Here is a 19673-nt window from a genome sequence, read left to right as displayed (position 1 = left end):
GAATGTTTTTTTTTTCGCAAATCACTCATGGGTAGAATCACTTGGTTTTGTGATAATTGTATCTGCATCGTAAACTTAAGCCTTTCAATTACACGTGTAGATCGTACGAGGTTATGGATTATTGATATGTGGGGTTTAACGCCCCAAAACCACCATATGATTATGAGAGATGCCGTAGTGGAGGGCTCCGGAAATTTCGACCACCTGGGGTTCTCTAACGGGTAGAGATCTGAGCACACCAGCCTACAGCATTTCCGCCTCCATCGAAAATACAGCTGCCACAGCCGGGATTCGATCCCGCAACCTGCGGGTCAGCAATCAGGTACCTTAGCCACTAGACCACCGCGGCGGGGCGAGGTACTGACGAATCCAGCGAAAAAATATCTAAGCGCTTAGTTATAATGAGTTTATAAAAAGTAAAATATACATCACGTGCCACGACATATTTTTACTGCACCATAGAAATAATTTCCACCAGTTTTTCTGCAGCGTGAATAGAACAGGGCACGAAGAGACACGGGACAGCATCTCGTGCTGACAAATTGATTTTATTTGCCCAATACCGTGTCTATGCATGCGCGAATGCTTGCTATATCACAATATAAATTAAACATGCAGGAAAATTGTCACTCGTGGTCAAAGATTAAACAGAAGCAACAAATGTGAATAAGCACCTGCAACTCGACTACAAAAATGAAAAAGAAGAGATGCAAGGAATATTCATTGTAATTCCAAAACCTATCAGTATACAGCCAAAGGCCGAAGACGGAAATGTTGTTACTGTGACCCCGATACAAAACGACCAATGAACGTACAACAAAGAATCTATGCATATATCATTCAAATGAGCATCAAATATAAAAAATAATGAAAACAAAAAATAGGGCAAAACAGTGCGACAAGCCACAAAAAACCACACAGAAACGCAAAGTTTGCGTCATTTAAATGACTGGTTGGCGTTGTTAGCAGCCAAAAGTTGAAATACAAAAAGGCCAATCTCGAAATGTTCTATTTCTGTTTGTCTTTCTGAATAAAAATTTTCCTGTAGTTGCTCATCTTGTCTCCTTCCCACTTTCACTCCTCTTCGAATACTTAGCATGGTACTTTGTGATCACTACCCAGACTTCTGGAGCCGCATTCATCTATGTTTATTCCCCTGAGCCTATCATACATCCTATGTGACATCAGTGCGTAATCTGTCGTTGACTGCAGCCTTCCTACCTCCCATGTTATTTGCCCTTCACACTTCTTTGTACTGTTGCAAATGATCAAATCATGCCTTTCACACATACCCATGATCATTTTGCCTGTTTGGTCGGTATACCCATCTATATCTTCTATGTGCGCATTCATATCTCCTAGTATAATTATCTCGCACTCTCCTCCTTACTCCTCAATGTCCTTTGATAGACACTCTACCATTGCCTGGTTTTCCTCTCGGGCCTTTTCTCCCGTCTACAAGTACACTAAACCAAGGAGTGTCATTTGCCCTGCGACTTTCCCTCTTAGCCATAAACGTTCCTTGCACTCCTGCTTTACCCTTTGCCAGTCTGCACTTTTATCAATGAATGTCCCGATACCACCCTCCTTTCTGCTGCTTTCTGTTCTATTACAATATTCCCACGCGTAGCCCGGATTGTTAGGCAATTGTTCCATGTCCCTAAGATGTGTTTCTACAAAACCGTATACCATCGGCCTCTCCTCTCTTAGCTGTTCTTCTATCTCTTCCCACTTCAGCCTCTTCCTGCCACCCTGCATGTTAATATACCCTATGTCTGCATTGGCTCGGCCCTCGTGGCTACGTCTATTTTTGCCCCGGACTCTACCTATCTTAGATACTGGTGCCGCTTTGCAATCGTATCTGTTCATACCACCTCTCAAAGGGTCTCCCTGGTTGTTTTCCTCGTTACTAGCTACCCTGCACCCCGAAGGGCCCGCGCACACCCCCCCCCCAAAAAAAAAAAAACTACTGCGCGTCCTGCAAGTCACCAACTCACCTCATGACCTAGCCGCCCATCAAAGTGAATTCTGTCTCATTGAAAACCATCTCATCTATGCACATTTCTGCTTATTTCCACCACTTCAAAGCCTTTCTCTCGACTAATCTGCCATATCTCTTGGTTTACGTTGACAACCACATTTTGCAGGTTGCCGTCACGCACCGGTACCTCCGGTATCGTGCATATCACTACCTGTACCTGAGGACAAGTGGCGCGCATGTCATCGACCCCTTTCGCCAGTGTGGTCGCTATTCATGCCGTATCTTCATTTAAGACATCGTTTGAACCGCCTAAAATTATCACGAGGTTTCATCTATCAGCTGTAGTTTTGAGTTTTGCGCTCGCTTGCCTCATGACTGCTTCCAGCTTGCGTCCTGGGAATGCCCCCGCTGCAACCCTCTTGTCACCTCTTACCCTCTCTTTGATGGCTTCTGTGCATCGATTTAAATTTGAGTCCCCGGCGATTATCACATGCTGTGACTTTTTAGCTGGAGCGTCCTGCGCCTGGGGGTTACTTGCACCTGTGACGCCGGCTGCTTTGTCCCCTCCCAGCCGCACTACTACTTCGCTGAAGCTGGGCCTTGCGACAATTGAGCCGGCTGAACCTGTTTTTTGCAAACTTGCTTGCTCTTTCTTCTCCGTCGTTCTGGTTGCCGGTTCCCTACTGTTCTCTCTGTAGGCCACTCCTCTGTTCACCTTGGCTAGTGCTTTCTCAGCGGACTTCAGCCTTTCTCACATTGCCCTCGTTTTCTCTTGCTCTGCCACCAACGCAGTCTCCAGTTCGGTGATTCTCATCAGCAGTACACACTGGGCAACCATAATTTTCTCCATTTTTTCTTCGACCTCACATTGCCTACACTCCGCGTCAGCCTCCTTTTCATTCGCTTCTGCACTTGGGTCTATTTTCAAACTCACCCCGCATCCTGAACACTTTACGGCATTTTTAACCATGTCTTTATGACACCAATTGTCCTTATGGCTTGTCTCACTCACTAATTACAAAACAGGATCCATGCCCTACGAAAAAGAGAAAGTCTAAGCTCTACTACAAAAATTTGCGTGTTCAATGTTCGTGCACCTCCCCCACGGGCTTGCAAGAGAAAAAACACAAGGAAACAAACACACACACGCACAAACTAGTAAATACCTGGTGACTGAGCCCTGAAAAAGCCGTATAATGTAATAAGTGCTACAAAGATTTTAACTCCTGCCTTATTAATTATAAAGGCAAGTTCAAAACATGCAAAACCACTTATCTGCGCAGTCGATCGGGAGCGCTCAAAAAACACGTCCATCCACCGTGCCAGTCCGAACTGAATTGGCGAAACTGGCGAACTGAAAGGATGGATGGATGGATGGATGGATGGATGGATGGATGGATGGATGGATGGATGGATGGATGGATGGATGGATGGATGGATGGATGGATGGATGGATGGATGGATGGATGGATGGATGGATGGATGGATGGATGGATGGATGGATGGATGGATATGGCTGTACCCTTTAGATCGGGCGGTGGCTAGCGCCACCAAGCCGTAATACTTAATGAACCCAAAACTATATTTATTTTTTCCTTAAAAAGTGAGTTTAAGGATTCGTACTTTGCCGTGAAGAGTTTAATTTTCACTCGTGCCTTGACTTTAGCCACCAACCAGATAACCTCCTCCTAGTTAAGTCTACTTGCTTAAAGTCTATTTTGCCCTCCCGGTCCCTAAACCCCAGTGCTTTGAAAAACTCTGCGCCATCATCCTGAACTATGGGGTGAATCCCTTTACAGAACATTATCAAGTGTTCGGCAGTTTCTTCTTCCTCTCCACACGCACTGCATACTGTGTCTACCTCTTCGTATTTGGCCCGATATGTCTTGGTTCGCAGTACTCCCGTCCTTTGGCCAGCACAAATGGACGCGAAGATTAAGGTGTTGGAGGAGGACCTGGCACGCAGTAGGCGCGCTGGGCTAATACCTAGACCTTAAAATGGCGTCGTCACAATCATTCACAATTTGGCAATGGAACGCAAGTACCCTCCGTACGCGGAGAGAAACGTTACAACAATTCATTGGCTCTATGACCCAACGACCGGCCGTCATTCTCCTGCAGGAAACGCGTATCGACCGGTTCGCTCTTCGCGGATACAGAGTCGAGGCCGTCTGTGGGAACAAAGCTCGAGGAATAGCCGTCTGTGTGGCTAAGCCTTATGCTTACACGACACATGCAGTACGCCCAGACCTCAAAATAGAGCATCAGATGATAGAGATCATCCCCAACGCTCACATTAAGCAATCGGTATTTATCCTTAACGTGTACAGTTCACCTTCACACAGCACAGAAACATTCACCACACTACTAACTAAAGCGACGCAGATAGCAGGCAACCATCCCCTCATCATCGCGGGGGACTTCAACGCCCCCCATGTAGAATGGGGTTACAACCGCACAACACAGAAAGGACGCCACTTACAAACACACATCACTCAACACAATCTCATGTTACTTAACGACCTCTCTACGCCCACACGCATAGGTAACTCAGTGTCACGGGACTCATCCCCTGACCTGACCCTAGTACGCAACGTTTCGAATCCCACATGGATTAATCTGCAAGCTAACCTCGGTAGCGATCACTTTATCTGTAGCACAACAGTCAATATAGACAGCCTCGAGCCCAAAGACTTTAAAGTAGTAGACTGGAACTTCTTTAGGCAAATACGCAAACAAGACACCAACCATTACTCTTCACTCTCTGAACTCTTTGCGAGACTACAGCGGGACGTAAAACAAGCTACCAAAAATATTTCTACAACACGCAACATAGACCACATGGACAGCCACCTCGCACATCTCCTGGAGGCTCACTAAAGTCTTCAAAAAAGATGGAGAATGCATAAACTCAATCGTAGGCTACGAAAAAGAATTGCATTGCTCAACCGACAAATCGAAGAGTACAGTCACACACTAGCACGCAATCAGTGGAATGAGGTATGTAATTTGCTTGACGCACGCATGAGAAAGGGTCTAAAATGGGACCTTCTCAGGCATCTGCTCGGCGACAAGCCCACCAAGTCAGAGCAACGACTAACTCTAGATAGACTGTTACACAAAGCGCGAGGACAGCAACTTACCGACGCGCAGATTTTAGATGCTACTGCAGCCCGGTATCTATGCACAGAACCTACCTCACATGAAGACTATCCACCTTACGCGGGGGCCACAGACGACCCATTTGAGCAGGCTATAACTAGCGCTGAAATACTCGCGGTAATAGCAGAGCTCAATACTCAGTCAGCCCCGGGTCCTGACGGAGTCACCAACAAGCTACTCCGCAACCTGGCTGACTATGACATTGAATCACTAGCCACCCACATGAATGAGGTTTGGAAGCAAGGGAGCGTCCCGCCAGAATGGAGGGCCGCTACCGTCATACTCATTCCCAAGCCGAACAAACCCCTGGAACTCGACTCTCTACGACCCATCTCCCTCACATCCTGTGTGGGTAAGGTCATGGAGCACGTCATTCTCCGCGAGTCACAAAATATTCAGAGCGAAAACACCTCTTTCCTTCCAATCAAGTAGGGTTCAGGCCGGCTATGGCCGCGCAGGACGTACTTCTCATGCTGCAGGAGACGTTACTTAGAGTAAGGAGCAAAGACCTCAGAGCAATTCTAGCTCTTGACTTAGAGAAAGCTTTTGATTCCATAAGCCACGCTCATATACTACACGAGATTCAGGTGGCAGGCTTAGGCCGCCGCTTCTACGAATACGTCCGCTCTTTCCTAAGAGCCAGAACGGCCACACTTAAAGTTGGGAATCTCAAGTCACACACCTACAACCTAGGCCCGCGCGGCACACCGCAAGGGTCGGTGCTCTCACCGTTTCTTTTCAATTTAGCCCTCAGGCAACTTTCGCAAAAGCTGAGACACATCGAAGGCGTAGAACACGCGCTCTACGCCGACAATATTACTATTTGGCGTACTGGGGGGAGCGATGGACAAATCGAAGCGAGCCTTCAGGAAGCAGTCACTGCAGTACAAACATTTTCAAAGCCCACGGGCCTCAGACTATCGGCATCTAAGTCCGAGTTGCTGCTTCTGCCACCACAGTACGGACGCACCAAAGCCGAACCTACCATACACCTCTCCACAATGGATGGCTCGGTTATCCCGATAGTGTCGTCGGTTCGAATTCTGGGCGTTACCCTACAGGAGAATGGCAAAAACGACTTAACCATCACACATCTCACCAAAAAAGCTGAGGCAGTCATGCACCTCGCCAGACGCGTCGCTAATAGACACGCAGGACTCACAGAAGAAAGCTTACTACGCATCTTTCATGCGTTCTTAATGTGCCACGTTCACTACGTTGCCTGCGCTCACCCGTGGATCAAAGGCGATGAAATTAAAGTAGACAACCTCATCCGAAAATGCACAAAACGAGTACTTGGTCTACCCATGTCCACAAGCACGCAGCGCCTGCTATCCCTTGGGGTACATAACACGTTCCAAGAAATCATCGAAGCACAAAGAATGTCCCAACTCACACGCCTGTCTTCGACAGCTGTGGTTCAGGAACTCCTCTCACACATAGGTCTTCCTATCCCAACTCAAGTCAACGAACCAGAACCATTACCGCAACACCTTCACGCTAAAATCACAGTGCTACCCTTCCCCAGGAACATGCACCCGGTGCACAATCAGGCTGGAAGAAGGGCACGAGCTCAATCCTTACTAAAAGCGGCCAGCCTACACGCGACAGACGTGGTTTTCGCAGACGCCGCTAAATACGTGGACAAACCTTACTTTGCAGCAGTGGCGGTCGCCCCAGACGGAAAAGCTCTTAATGCTCTTACCGTAAAAACACAGAAAGCCTGCGAGGCTGAACAAGTGGCCATTGCCCTTGCTCTAGCACTCTTTCAGCGCGACACAATATTTACCGACTCTAAACCCGCTGCACTGGCATACCGCCGCGGTACACTTTGCCAGGCGGCATTAAGAGTTCTATCATCTGTTCAGATAGCTGTAGACAAGCATATCCACTGGTTCCCTGGTCATGAAGGGATCAACGTTCAACCAGGGGTCCCCAACGGTAATGAGCTGGCCCATAACCTCGCGCGTGATCTTACGTGCCGCGGGGGGTCGTGGTCCGGCTCACTGGCCGGGGACACCAACACGCACCGGGAGCCACTCCTATCATATCATGAAATTTGCTCGCAATTTAGAAAGGAATTCCCCTCTCCTCACTCAGCACTAAATAAAGCACAACAATTAACGCTTCGACTGCTGCAAACGCACAGTTACCCCAGCCCCTATATCTGCAGCAAATACCTACCAGATATAAGGCCAGAATGCCCCAAATGCCAAAATTCAAGGTGCGATTTAAATCACATGCTGTGGCAGTGTCCCGTGCTAAACGCTAGCTTCGGGTCCCCTGCCACCGAGGACGACTGGTTCAACCACCTCAGGAGCCCCGACAAGGCCCTTCAACACCAGGCCGTCCAGAAGGCCCAAAAGGTGGCTGGCGAGCTCCGACTCCCAGTCCCCACATGGGCGGAGCCACCGGGCTGGCCCCCGTAAGGGGTGCCCAGTCCCCTTCAGGACCTTTATTAAAGTTAATTCTCTCTCTCTCTCTCCCGTCCTTGCCTCAAACAGTAAATAACTACCCTGAGTATTATCATAGATCCTTTCCTTGGCAATTTCCTGCTTAAAAGTTCGATAGATCTCTAGTGCGGACTTATTAATCATGCACATTTTCCACATGTCAGTCTCCGTTTCCTTCACTTTCTTCTTAACCGATAGTTCTTTTTGGTTTGGCCACCTGCTGTTTTTTAAGTATTTACCAGTCAACTTCCTGGTTCGCTTCCTCTATTTTCTATCGACATTCTTCATGTACAAGTAGCTGAAAACCTTCCTAGCCCAACGCTCCTCCTTCATTTCTCTCAATCGCTTCTCAAATTTTATCTTGCTGCTAGCTTCCCTGCCCTCAAATGATGTCCATCCCATATCACCTTGTACTTCCTGATTTGGTGTATTCCCGTGAGCTCCTAAAGCAAGCCTACTTATTCCACGTTGCTTAATTTCTAATCTTGCTCAAACTTCTGATCTCATACACAAGACCACATTGCCGAACGTCAGCCCAGGAACCATGACCCCTTTCCATATTCCTCTCACAACATCATACCTATTGTAATTCCACAGTGCCCTATTTTTAAACACTGCTGCATTCCTGTTACCTTTAGTCGTCACGTATATTTCGTGTTCCCTCAGATACTCTGTCCCATTGCTTATCCATACGCCCAGATATTTGTCTTTATCTGTTATCTCAAGCGTGACCTCCTGTATCCTAAGCTCACTACCTTCGTTGTCATTAAAAATCATGACTGCTGATTTTTCCTTACTGAATCCAAAATCTAACCTATCTCCCTCATTACCGCAGATGTCCATCAATCTCTGCAAATCTTTCTTGTTGTTGGCCATTAGCACTATATCATCTGCGTACATTAATGCTGGTAGTGCCTGATCAATAGGTTTTCCTTGTTTGACTAAAGAGAGGTTGAAGCCCAGCCCACTTCCTTCTAATTTTGCCTCTAATCCTTGTAGGTAAATCATGAATAATGAGGGTTACAGGGGGCACCCCTGCCTAAGCCCCCGTTTTACCTCTGCAGGCTTGGATACCTGTTTTTCCCATTTTATAACTACCTTGTTATCTTTATAGATACCCTTTAAAAGATTAGTGACTACATTGTGCACGCCTAGTGTGTCCAGTATTAGGATAAACTGGCGGCAGCGCCCCTGGTGGGTTCCCGGTCTGTCGACGTGGGGAGGGTTATGGCGGCGCAGCGCAAGAATAGGGCAGTGAGCCCACTGCCTCCTTCTAGTAGACAGTACTTCATACACACGTGCCTCCAAACCGGGCAGGAGGCGCGTGTGTATGAAGGCTCTCTAGTTGACATTGAGCCGCCACCACCACCGGTGTCCCGCGGCAGCGATGTTTTTTTTTTTTTTTTGAGATAGCAATTATATGGCCACTTTCGGCTGAATTTTGCCGCCGGCGTCGGCGTTGATGTCATGCACCGTATATGTACGCGTATTTATATATATGAAAACGCAAAAAAGAAAAAAAAATTCAGAAAAAAACACTCCTGCGCGCGCAATCGAACGTGGGACCTCTGCGTTGTAAAAAAAAATGCGTTAACCACTCAGCCACCCGGAGCACATCCTTCACTATGCAAACAACAAGCTACTTATATCTACCACCTACCGCTGCTCTCAAGTATCTCGGAGGGAATTGTGTTTTCAGCATTACAAGCAAGATGGCGCAATGAGCGCACGGCGGCGCCCAATCTAATCTACTACGCGTACTTCGCCCAGCGAGATGCTCCATCACGCGCCCTTATCTCGCGGCGGCGAAGAGAGGAAGGTCATACGCCTTGGCTGACCTCGGGCTTTACCTGGAACGATTGTTTTGTAGTTACCTGGAGCACAAAGGTCACTGCAATCATTGCAGTCTCCATTTGCGAGAAGCACGCGCTTTTCAGATACAGCAAAGTAACGAATTGGACGCTTATTCGCGTGCACTCGTTCCTGTGAGTACATTTTGTGCGTGAGGAACGCGAGACATGTTCCGATCTGCTTTCAATTCTGCGCGGGACCTTTCAATTCGTTGCTATCACGTTCATTGCTTCGCCTTTCTGGCAAAGCTACATGCAACTTTTTTTTAGTTCGCTTGCTCAGAACACAGCGGCGGGAGCTTGAAGGGAAGGTTAAAGGTTAGGTTTCGGTCATCACAATAGTACTTAACATGTTACACGACAATCAAGCATGCTTGATTAAATTAGCAGTTTAACATAGTAAACATGCCGGCCTGTCGAAGTGGCTATGCCTCTGAGGAAAACACTTGCGATCGGCGGTACTTCTTCAAACTCCCAAAGATATCCTGCAGTTCTCAGGACCTGAACAGCTGTTATTTTACGAAAAGTCTTCCTGATGATAATCAAGACATACATTCCCGACGTACATTTCGAATCCGAAGACCATACACTTGCTGCGAGCCCATCGTAAAGGGAAACGTGAAACTTTCATGTGGTATGTGGACACCTAAGCCCGTTGCGTTACCTCGAAGTTTCACGAATATTCCTGCACACTTGTCTAAACCAGTAGCAATAAAGCGCAAAAGGAAATCACCGAAACTTAGAGAAACCGCAAATGTCGAGGGCTGCGTGTCCGCAAGTGCTGGCTATGTGACGAAGTTAACATGGAAAACAGCGATGTTGACAAAGCTAATGGCGTCCCCTTCGATCCTGAGTTGTGTCCACAGGTAGCAACTTGGTTCCCTGTATTACAAGGCCGAAGAATGTTCTAATTCTGGAAGACCGAGCTTATCCAGGAAGTTTTATTTTATTTTTTTCAAATTCGCTCTTTGTGCTGCGCTGAAAGTTTCAAAACAAAGCCAGCCAGACGGTTGCGCTACGAAACCGAGTGGCTGATTACTTGCCTGTTATTTGAAATATCAAGCCCTGCTGCTGCTTATAGGTTGATGTCAAAAGTGAACATACTGCCTCTGCGGACATCTTCACGCCTTAAACAAATAAATTATCAAGGGAATTCTTTGCGAATTCACGTTCAAAGATGTTTCGGTGAGGAATATCAGTTGTGTTGGAGGAAGGCTGGTCATCAGTTAGTCCACTTGACAGGTAAAATCTTTGGAAAGCCATGTCTTCATTTTCCGAATGTCGTTCTACACTTTTTCTCCGAAACTTTGGCCCTATTAACCGTCTTTTTTTAGTTTTTAGTAGTCGAGCGTAATTTTTGGTGAAGCTTCGTTGGTTTTATAGATTTCTCTTTTTTTTTCTTCTACCGGGCTCGCCCATTCTTCCTTGAGGTCTTGTATGGTGGGCATAAGTCTTTCCGGGACAGCCCGATAGTGATCCACCACACGTCCCGGACCTTCGGGGCTTCTTGAAGAGAATCAAGTGCTATGACAGCCCGTGTATATCTTCAGGTGATCAACATAACTAAATAAAGTTGATACCATCTGCAAGCTCGTGAGTTTCAGCTGGCTTCCCAAATTAAGTTCCCTGTATTCACTCTAGGGAACAAGCTTCCCTTTACAACTGAGGACAAAGGTGAAGTAGTTTGTTACCACCACTACCTTGTCGATTTCGACAATACCTTTGTTTTGAATAACTTTGAAAAAGAAAAAGAACTTCCTGGATAAGCTCGACTTTCCTCAATAGAAACTTTCGTCGGTCTTGTACTGCAGGCAACCAAGTAGCTACCTCTGGACATAACTCTGGATCGGAGGGGACGCCAGCAGCTTCGTCAACATAGCAGTACTCCATGTTAACGTCAGACACATCGCCAACAACGGCCGACTCACGGCCGTAGAAATTCGCGTTTTTTTCTAGTTTTGGGGGGTTCCCTTTTGCGCTTTGAGGTCGCTTATTTAGACAAGTGTGCAGGAATATTCGGAAAAATTCGAAGAACAGCACCAGGCTCTAGTGCCAACGTACCACTTTGAATTTTGACAACGTTTCTACCTACTATATGCTCGTAGCAAGAGATTAGGTCCTCGGATTCAAAATGTAGGTCTTGACTGTCACCTGGAAGGCTTTTCGTGGGATAGCAGCTGTATATGCCTTGAGAACTGTAGAAATATTTGGAGTTTGAAGTGCCGCCGATCACAAGTGTTTTCTTTGGAGGCATAGCTACTTCGACACCCCAGAGCGCTACAGCTCGGTATCTTTACTATACTACTGCTCTTTCACTCAAGCATGCTTGATCGTCCTGTCACGTGAGAAATACAAAATGTGAAAGAGCTTTTCCAAATAAAAGTTATTTAAATACTGACTGTATGTGATCTATTGCACTGTGTTCTATTTTTTCTTAAATTAGTCTTCCATAACTTTGGAAGCCTTTATCCTAACTCCTCGGGTACTTTCAGCTAAAATCCAAGGATTTTGTATATGAAATGCATTTTCACATAAAATTTATACCATTTATGTCAGCTGTACCAGCGTGAGGCTTGCAAGCTTGATATAAAGCATGATTGTGGCGCAAATTCGTGCAAGACTTCCCATGCGGCCTGTCTATTTTCCCTTAGCTGCTCAAAAAAAAAAAAAGCAGAGCCGTTTCTAAATATATTCTTATACGCGATTTCTACGATGTGTAATCACGACAGGTTCGTTCGCTTAGAATCGTCCACAACCTGAGGGCGCAAATGAACCCTATTTATTGCAGAGGCGCACGCAGAATTATTTTTCGGGGGGTAGGGGCACCACCTCGATATGAAGAGGGTGCCGGACAGATAAGTGTGGTCGAGTGTCACTTTTTGCTCTGTAAACAAGAGCGAAAAGATGTTTTTGTGGGGGGAATGGGGGAGAACGACACTGGCTCGGTGTGCCACCCGCTGGCCACATCACTGAGTCATTGCAGGCAAAAAAAGTGATAATACATTCTTAGGTACAGGTGCGGCCCTTATTTATCACTAAATAGTATTCAAGCAGCGCCACCGCCACGCCGGATAAGGGAGAAAGCTGCTTCTCGCCGCTGCAACCACGCGCGCTTACCCAGCTCACGTTATCTAAAGACGTTGGTGGTCTGTAAGGCGGCGTCGTTTTAAAGGTTGCGTGCTTTTCGGCCAAAATGGTGCAGAGGTAAAATGCAACGCTTCTTCTTTAAAAGGCCCGGGTTCTAATCACAGCTGTAGATGGTGCACTTTCATTTTTAGGGTCACTTGCACAGCTGTATTCCTTTGACTTTGTTTTTTTTAATATAGCTCAAGTTACAACGTATACCTACAAAAAGTTGTCACAAATTCTCACACGGTGACCCGCACAAGGCACTGGAGCTTCACACCGGCGAGCTAAACAGGTGCCTACACGCTCGCACACACACTGACATACAGACACGCACGCAAGTCACGGCCATGATGTTTTTTTTTTAACTCTCATGTGGAGTTTCTAACCAAGTGATAAGCACGTCCAGGCCAAAAATACTTTTTAAAACTCCCACTGGGAGTCTCTAACCTCGTGACCTGAAAATCCGTATGGAATTTAACAAGGTTGTGTCGTTCGTAAACTCTTTCACTAAGCAAGGGGCGTTTTATGGCGACATGTGTCGGCATCACTCCGCTACCAGGGAGTATACAACTGGGGCATGGGAGTTTTGATACGTCTCATGCTGGCAAAACTCCCGTTTCGGCTAATTTCTGCTTACAGTGTATAGTGTTGGTTCTGTACAATTTTAGTACACTGCTCAGGGTGTAACCTTTTAGACGATTTAATAATTTTTTTCATGAAAATTCTTTCATAATAAGACTTCTTCCGTATTCGCACATGAAGGCGGAAATTGTTGGCCGCACTGAAGTGATATCGAAGTGACTCATTTACAAAAAAAAACGGTTTTTTTTTTCAATACAACTTAATCACGGATTTGAGGACCACTGTTTATACCAAAAATTTGCGACAATTTATGACGTATCCATTTTTTTAGTACTCACAAAAGTTGCACGCAATATGATATGTTCGCAATCGAATTTTTCATGCCGAATGTTCGCAATCGAATTTTTCATGCCGATATTGAAACTGGCCACGCCCGGCTCGCAGGAAGCGTCTGCACTTCGTTACGTCAGAGCACAAATTCCTAAGACGAGGAGGGGGCAAAATTAGAACGAGGGCGCTTTGAAAACAGAATCTGGTCAGGAAAAACAAGTGCTATATTACAGTAAAAGGTCGTTAATTCAGAAAATCTGAGAAATTCAGACGGATTCTCTGGTCCCAGCAAGCCTGTATTGTTCGACGTTACATCGAACACTCGTTCATTCGGTCGTGTTTGGCCGCGACCCACGTTCATTCGGATGATCCCCAGAGCGCGCCTCGCGCGTTGATAGTGCGATGCAAAGGAGCCAACACGAGGTCACACATTCTACATCACCATCGCCATTAGCGCGAACCGTACGGTTATAGTACGGTAACGCGGGCATAATGACGTTTCTGGCTGACTTCAGGTTAGCCAGTTTCGGGTTAGTTATAGGACAGAGAGGTTTTGAGTCTGTGGCGACATTGTGGACAAAGGTGCGAGTGGCGAAGACTGCTGCTATTGACGGCTCTTATGCAAAGTAAGTACCAGATTGCTATATTCGTCAAGAAAACGCCAGTGTATTGAAGTAATAAACATTTTGTACTGTTTTCTTGATACCTTCGATAATGCGGAATCCGGCTAATTAAAACATTTTTTCCGTCACGTGAAATCTGTATTAATGAGCTTTAGCTGTACGTGAAATACAGAAGCCACGCACATAACGCACGCGAAGAATAAGCGGTCTACTGCATTTGAGACTACTTGCTGGAGGTGGTATACCCCATAATACACATTCTTAATAGTAATCTGGAGTTTTACGTCCCCATAACCACGATGTGAGAGATGCCATAGTGGAGGCCTGGCTCCGGAAACTTCGACCATCTGGTGTTCTTTAGCGTGCACTGACATCACACACTTCACGGGCACACTTCGCCTTCACCGAAAAGTCTCCATCACGGCAGGGTCGAACCGGCCACCTTTGGGTCAACAGCCGAGCCCCCGCTGAGCCATCATATCATGGCGGACATAATGCATATCCTTGTGTGTATACATGTATACATATATGATCCGAAGTTTTTGTAGGGAACATGCAGTTACTGGACATGCTACACTTAGCCTGAATGAGTCATATGCAGTGATTGCAGACCAGGGGTTTCGAACACGTATGGCCCGCTTGGCGCATACGACCCATCGACATTTCGCTAGCGGCCCGCACATGACGCTCTTCGTTCGGTATTTTCTTTATCACTTTGCGAATCTTCGTAATATTGCTAACTGCGACCGCATTATTTTTTGGCCATCGTGATTAATAACGCTTTGTTCGGGCGAGCTACCCAGCTAGGCCAAAAGCTGTTCAGCAAATCGTTCCTTGCGAATTGATCCAGAAAGCTATCCTTCTCATAAACGTGCATGTACCGCAGAAATCGGGTACATCCCACTACTCATGCACAACTGGTTCAATAAACATTAAAAAGGCAACAGTTAGCCCATCAAATGGCTGCAAAGACACGGTGATGAGTCAGAGTATGTATACCACGAGAGATAGGAAACGAAAAAGGCAACGTCGGCTGCTAGAAGACGCTTAAGCGATGGATGGCATATACGCCAACGACGACTTGCCCATGCACATCTATGAGAGGTGCGAGCGCTTGGTTTCAGTGCGAGTTTCAGTGCGAGTTTGTGGAGTGCGGACATACGTGCTGTGTCCTTGACTGTCTGTGGTTGAACTCGAACCAATATGCGCCGATACGCAACTCATACAGCATCAGCTAGAGCCGGCAAAAATATGAGAGCAACCAGATTAGTCTTATGATTCGTCCAGTTTCGCTGTTTCAAGCCTTCCACGGCTTATTTTAAGCTTCACCGATTTTCGTTTTATTTGTTATTTTTAGATGTGAAGCCACTCTTTGACTAACCTGTGTAACGCTGTCTGTCCGTGTCTCCGGGTCAACGCGCTGCACCGCGTTCACCCCGTGCAGTTGTTGGAACGATGCCAAGTAGGTCAAGTAACAGCTGCGCGTTGACATCACTCTTCCCCACTCTCAGCAGCGGCCGGCTCCTTCCAACACACCTTGGTGGTGTTTCTCCTCCGCCCGCTCACAACACACTTCTCTCTCTCTCTCTTCATATCCTTTCCACTGCCCGCAACGCTCGACCGCACGTCGAGTGGAAACACTTTTTTCGGTTTGTTTATCTGCGATGAAACTTACACAAAACCAAACCCGCCTCCAGTGTCTTTGCGTTTCAAAAAAAAGTTTACTCGAGTAAAGGCTACACCGAGTTTCGCTTCAATCCATTCTTCCAGCACCCACGTCGACGCCCGTTTCAGCCGGGTCAACGGCGTGAGCGCCACTGCTGCTTCGCATCCCATCATGGTTTCCTTCGGGGACATGGTCCATATTTTTTTCGTAAGGCACACCATGCGATCACATTGTGTTGAAACATATCAGAGGAACAAAAACTTGGATCAGCGTTAACATTTTAGTCACTGTAAAGATCGGCATCAATATGTTTCTAGAATCCTGATGCCAAATCCCCGAAGTTAGATGTTGGAACGGCCCTCTGCGCAATTGCAACGTTAGCTAATATTGTGCTCAACCCCTCCCCCCCTCCCCTAGCTGCTACCACTTCTTCATAGTACCAGGCCCGTTTTATAGCTAAATTTTGTGATTGCAGCTTGGTAGCTTATGTGATTGAGACCCCTGCTCTAGAGGAATTTGACTCTCAACTCCCCCACACCACCACCATCTTGCGGAGCTCCAGCGCAGACATTGGTTCCTTTGCTGCATACGATTCGCAATCGCTCGTGTAACGCAGATATTGCAGCACGCTCAAGCTTAGACCGCAGTATATTTATCTATCGCGCACACAATGCAAGTAGCATAAAAATATCAGGAAGCCATCGATGCGGTACATCGCTCAAGACAAACAAGAACTTGTACCCCCTCATGACCACTTTTATAATCTTGTGCTTTACGAACTTTCATAATTCGCACTCTCAAATGCAAATTAAACAAGTCTCTTTTGTGGTGCATGCGCACTTCTCATTCGTTCAACAGTGTGTCACTTAATTTTGTATGCAGGTGTTATTAAATTGACCGTGCTGCCCGTAGTCAGCACCGACGGTTTGACCCTGCGTGATGTGTCGGACCTGACGAAGCGCGTCCAAAGCATGATGCAGGATGAGCTGGACCAACAGCGAGACGAAGTGGACGCAACGCGACAGGTGGTGCCCCTCGCCGCCGGTTCACAGCGGGCCGTCGTCACGCATTTCACCAGCTCGGCATCAAACGAGTCAGCACAAGCCACCAAGGAAGGACCTGGAAGTGCCCGAAGGAGCAGCCGCTTTGAACGATCAGTCTGACTGTACTACTGCACGAGCCACGGGGGTCTTCAATGAACACACTAGTGTAAAAAAATTACGAGAACTCGACTGCAAAGCGACGGCGGGCAATAAGCGTGGGTGACAGAGCTCCCAAAGTGTATTTCACTGCGGGATAGACAAAACTCGCTTATTTAGACAGACAACATGATGTTCAAAAATCATAGTGGCGGAATTAAAGAGAGGTTACCTAAACGAGTCAAATAGCGGTATTGCCGTCTCTCAAGTGCCTCTTGCATTGCATGCACGCTCCCTATGTAGTATCTCTCTTTCTCAATAATTCTGTAGTGTAGTGGTCAAGTTTTTTCGGAATACGATCACTTTCGAGAGACGCGAATTCGTCAGTCTCGGTACCGGATGCATAAAAGTTTACGGCTGGACGTGTTCATTGTCAGAGCCTTTGGAACCATGTTCCAGGTTACACAAAAAAGGATAACGAACGTTTTTAAACGTTTGTCCAAGACCATATATACGTCTACAAAACGTCATGAAGAAGAAACACAAGATCTAGCAAACGTATTTCATCTCGTCTAATGTCTGGCCAAAATCCGTCTTTAAGATTCTCTAGAGAATGTTCAAAACGTCACAAAAAATAACATTCTGCCAGAGGACGTTTTATAAACGTCTTAAATCCTATTCTATAAAATGGTTTGCCAGATACCTAAAATACCTCATTGCATTGTCTTTGAAAAGGCATTTTCTAGACGTTTTTAGGACATCACGTTGAATCTCGTTTCTTTCTTCCGTCTTGCTTTTGCGCGTGCAATTAGTGCGCGCTTATAGGAAATCCTCTCTTTTAAAGTAATTACAGTTACATCATTCTGTAATTACTATTACAGAACGAGAACTCAGTAGAACCACAGACAAAAGTGGTCACGTATATTTATTAACTAAAACAGCAACTATTCCTGTACAGCATAGAAACGTAAAAACCACAAAATTAGATACAACATGCGAATGGATGACCTCATACGGAAGCGGAAAAATAACACCGAATGTCACGGTAGTTAAAATGCAGCTATATGGCATCCAACCTTCAAGAAAACAACCTCTTGTTGCACGATTCATCGTTAGCAAAATCGTTGTAAACAACTAGCAATACAAAATGACAAAGCTTAGGACCTGGCACAGATATAGCCATGTTGCAATATGTGAGCGTCGTCTCATTAACTCTGCTGAATAAAACACCAAGATGAAGTGAAGAGACAATCGAATATGCAATGTATTTGACAAAAGGCACAAGTTTCCATCAAGGCCCTGACGAAGACAAGCCTCCATCTTAACACGCTTCCTCAATACTTATTCTTCTGCAGTTTTTTTTTTTCGTAAGAAGGAGAGAGAGAAATAAAGAGTTGAAAATAAGAAGCAGGTTAACTTGCGTCCAGTTTGCTACCTTATACTCATGGGGCGGGAAAGGAAAGAGATAACAATGAAGACTTGTTTCACAACAGACACACACAGAGGAGCGTGTCGCAGGCGGTCGCTCAATTCTCTTGTTTTAAAGTACTGCACGTAGGCTCTTGTAGTTTTCTGGGCTGACGTGCTTTCAAGCCAGACTCCCAAGATCTCTCGTCCAGTGATAGGCCGACCATAAAGCCTCCTGAAGGAACACAGGAGAGTACGGTAATGTTGTTCAAATTCGGGGCAGCGTCACAATAGGTGATCGATAGTCGACAGCTCTGTTCTCGCACATTGATGAATCTTCCACACAAGTCTCGCAGCTGAATGAGTTCGAACACGCTACACCAAGCGACAGTCAACACAGCCTTAGTGCGCAGGATTCCCCTACAGAGGTGGAAGGTAGGGGAGAAAGTTTTTCGCAGTACCCCCCTCCTGATTAATTCAATATGACTTTGCAACCCCACCCCTCCCCCCCGAGTCGCAGCACGCCCCCATGATATCATGTCAATGTACGGGGCTGGATTTTAGCCCCCACCCTTTCTTAGGTGACTAGGAAAGTGGCCGCCCCCCCCCCCCCCATGCCCCCGTGCGCCCGCCTTCGAACGCAGCATTGTAAGCAGGAAGGGGGCATGTATTAAGCACCTGGTGTGCGTCTCTCTTTGTTTGAAAACAATCGTTCAGTAGGGCGAATTAACATCTTAGTGGAAATCAACTCCAATATGTGCTGAATACACTAATAAGAAATTGAAGCTGCAGAATAACATTTGACCTATCCCTCCAAGAATGCATAATAAAAAAACGCAAATGGCTAGCAAAACCACTCTTGCTGAAGTGTATTGTTAACAAAGTGTAAGTTTAAGGAACTGATTTAAAAAATGTGTTGACAAAAAACTCTGGCATCATTGTAGAAGTAAGGCTCGTTCTGAACATAAGGCGTGATCTTAGACGTTAGTTGAAAAATATTTGTGGTTGCCGTATCCGTGTTTCAATATCCGCCCACTACATAGGTAACGATTTCAGGCTTCGAAAATTATGGTCTGACATCCCTACTACAGTTAACTTGAAATGTACCATGGCTAGGTAGGAAACGTAGACGCTGTAAATTACAGCAACATACAACAAAGAGCACAGCTAAAGCAATTGTCTCTCGATAACCATTTTTATTCATACGAAAACCTGCCGGTTCTTCTTCAAAAAGAAGAATGTCATAATTTAGTTGGTGCAGCCTTTGTTTCTATACATATAGGGCGAGTACCACGTGCAATAAATAGGAGAAAAAATAATTTCATTATATGCTATTATACTTAAAATAGGA

At 46.1% G+C, this 19673-nt stretch overlaps 1 protein-coding gene across 1 annotated transcript in view; it reads left to right on the top strand.

Moving 5' to 3' along the window:
* The window catches only part of LOC119162061 (1-acyl-sn-glycerol-3-phosphate acyltransferase beta), a 115003-nt gene extending 97845 nt beyond the window's left edge, over positions 1 to 17158 (top strand). The window contains exon 6 of the mRNA XM_075879647.1: positions 16659 to 17158. Coding sequence (XP_075735762.1) covers positions 16659 to 16939 — 281 coding nt within the window. The 3' untranslated portion in view covers positions 16940 to 17158. The remainder of the gene's footprint in view (positions 1 to 16658) is intronic.
* The last annotated feature ends 2515 nt before the right edge of the window (positions 17159 to 19673 follow it).

Source organism: Rhipicephalus microplus, chromosome X (assembly GCF_043290135.1).
Source record: "Rhipicephalus microplus isolate Deutch F79 chromosome X, USDA_Rmic, whole genome shotgun sequence".
Lineage (NCBI taxonomy): Eukaryota > Metazoa > Arthropoda > Arachnida > Ixodida > Ixodidae > Rhipicephalus > Rhipicephalus microplus.
This window is presented reverse-complemented; position numbering and strand designations above follow the sequence as displayed.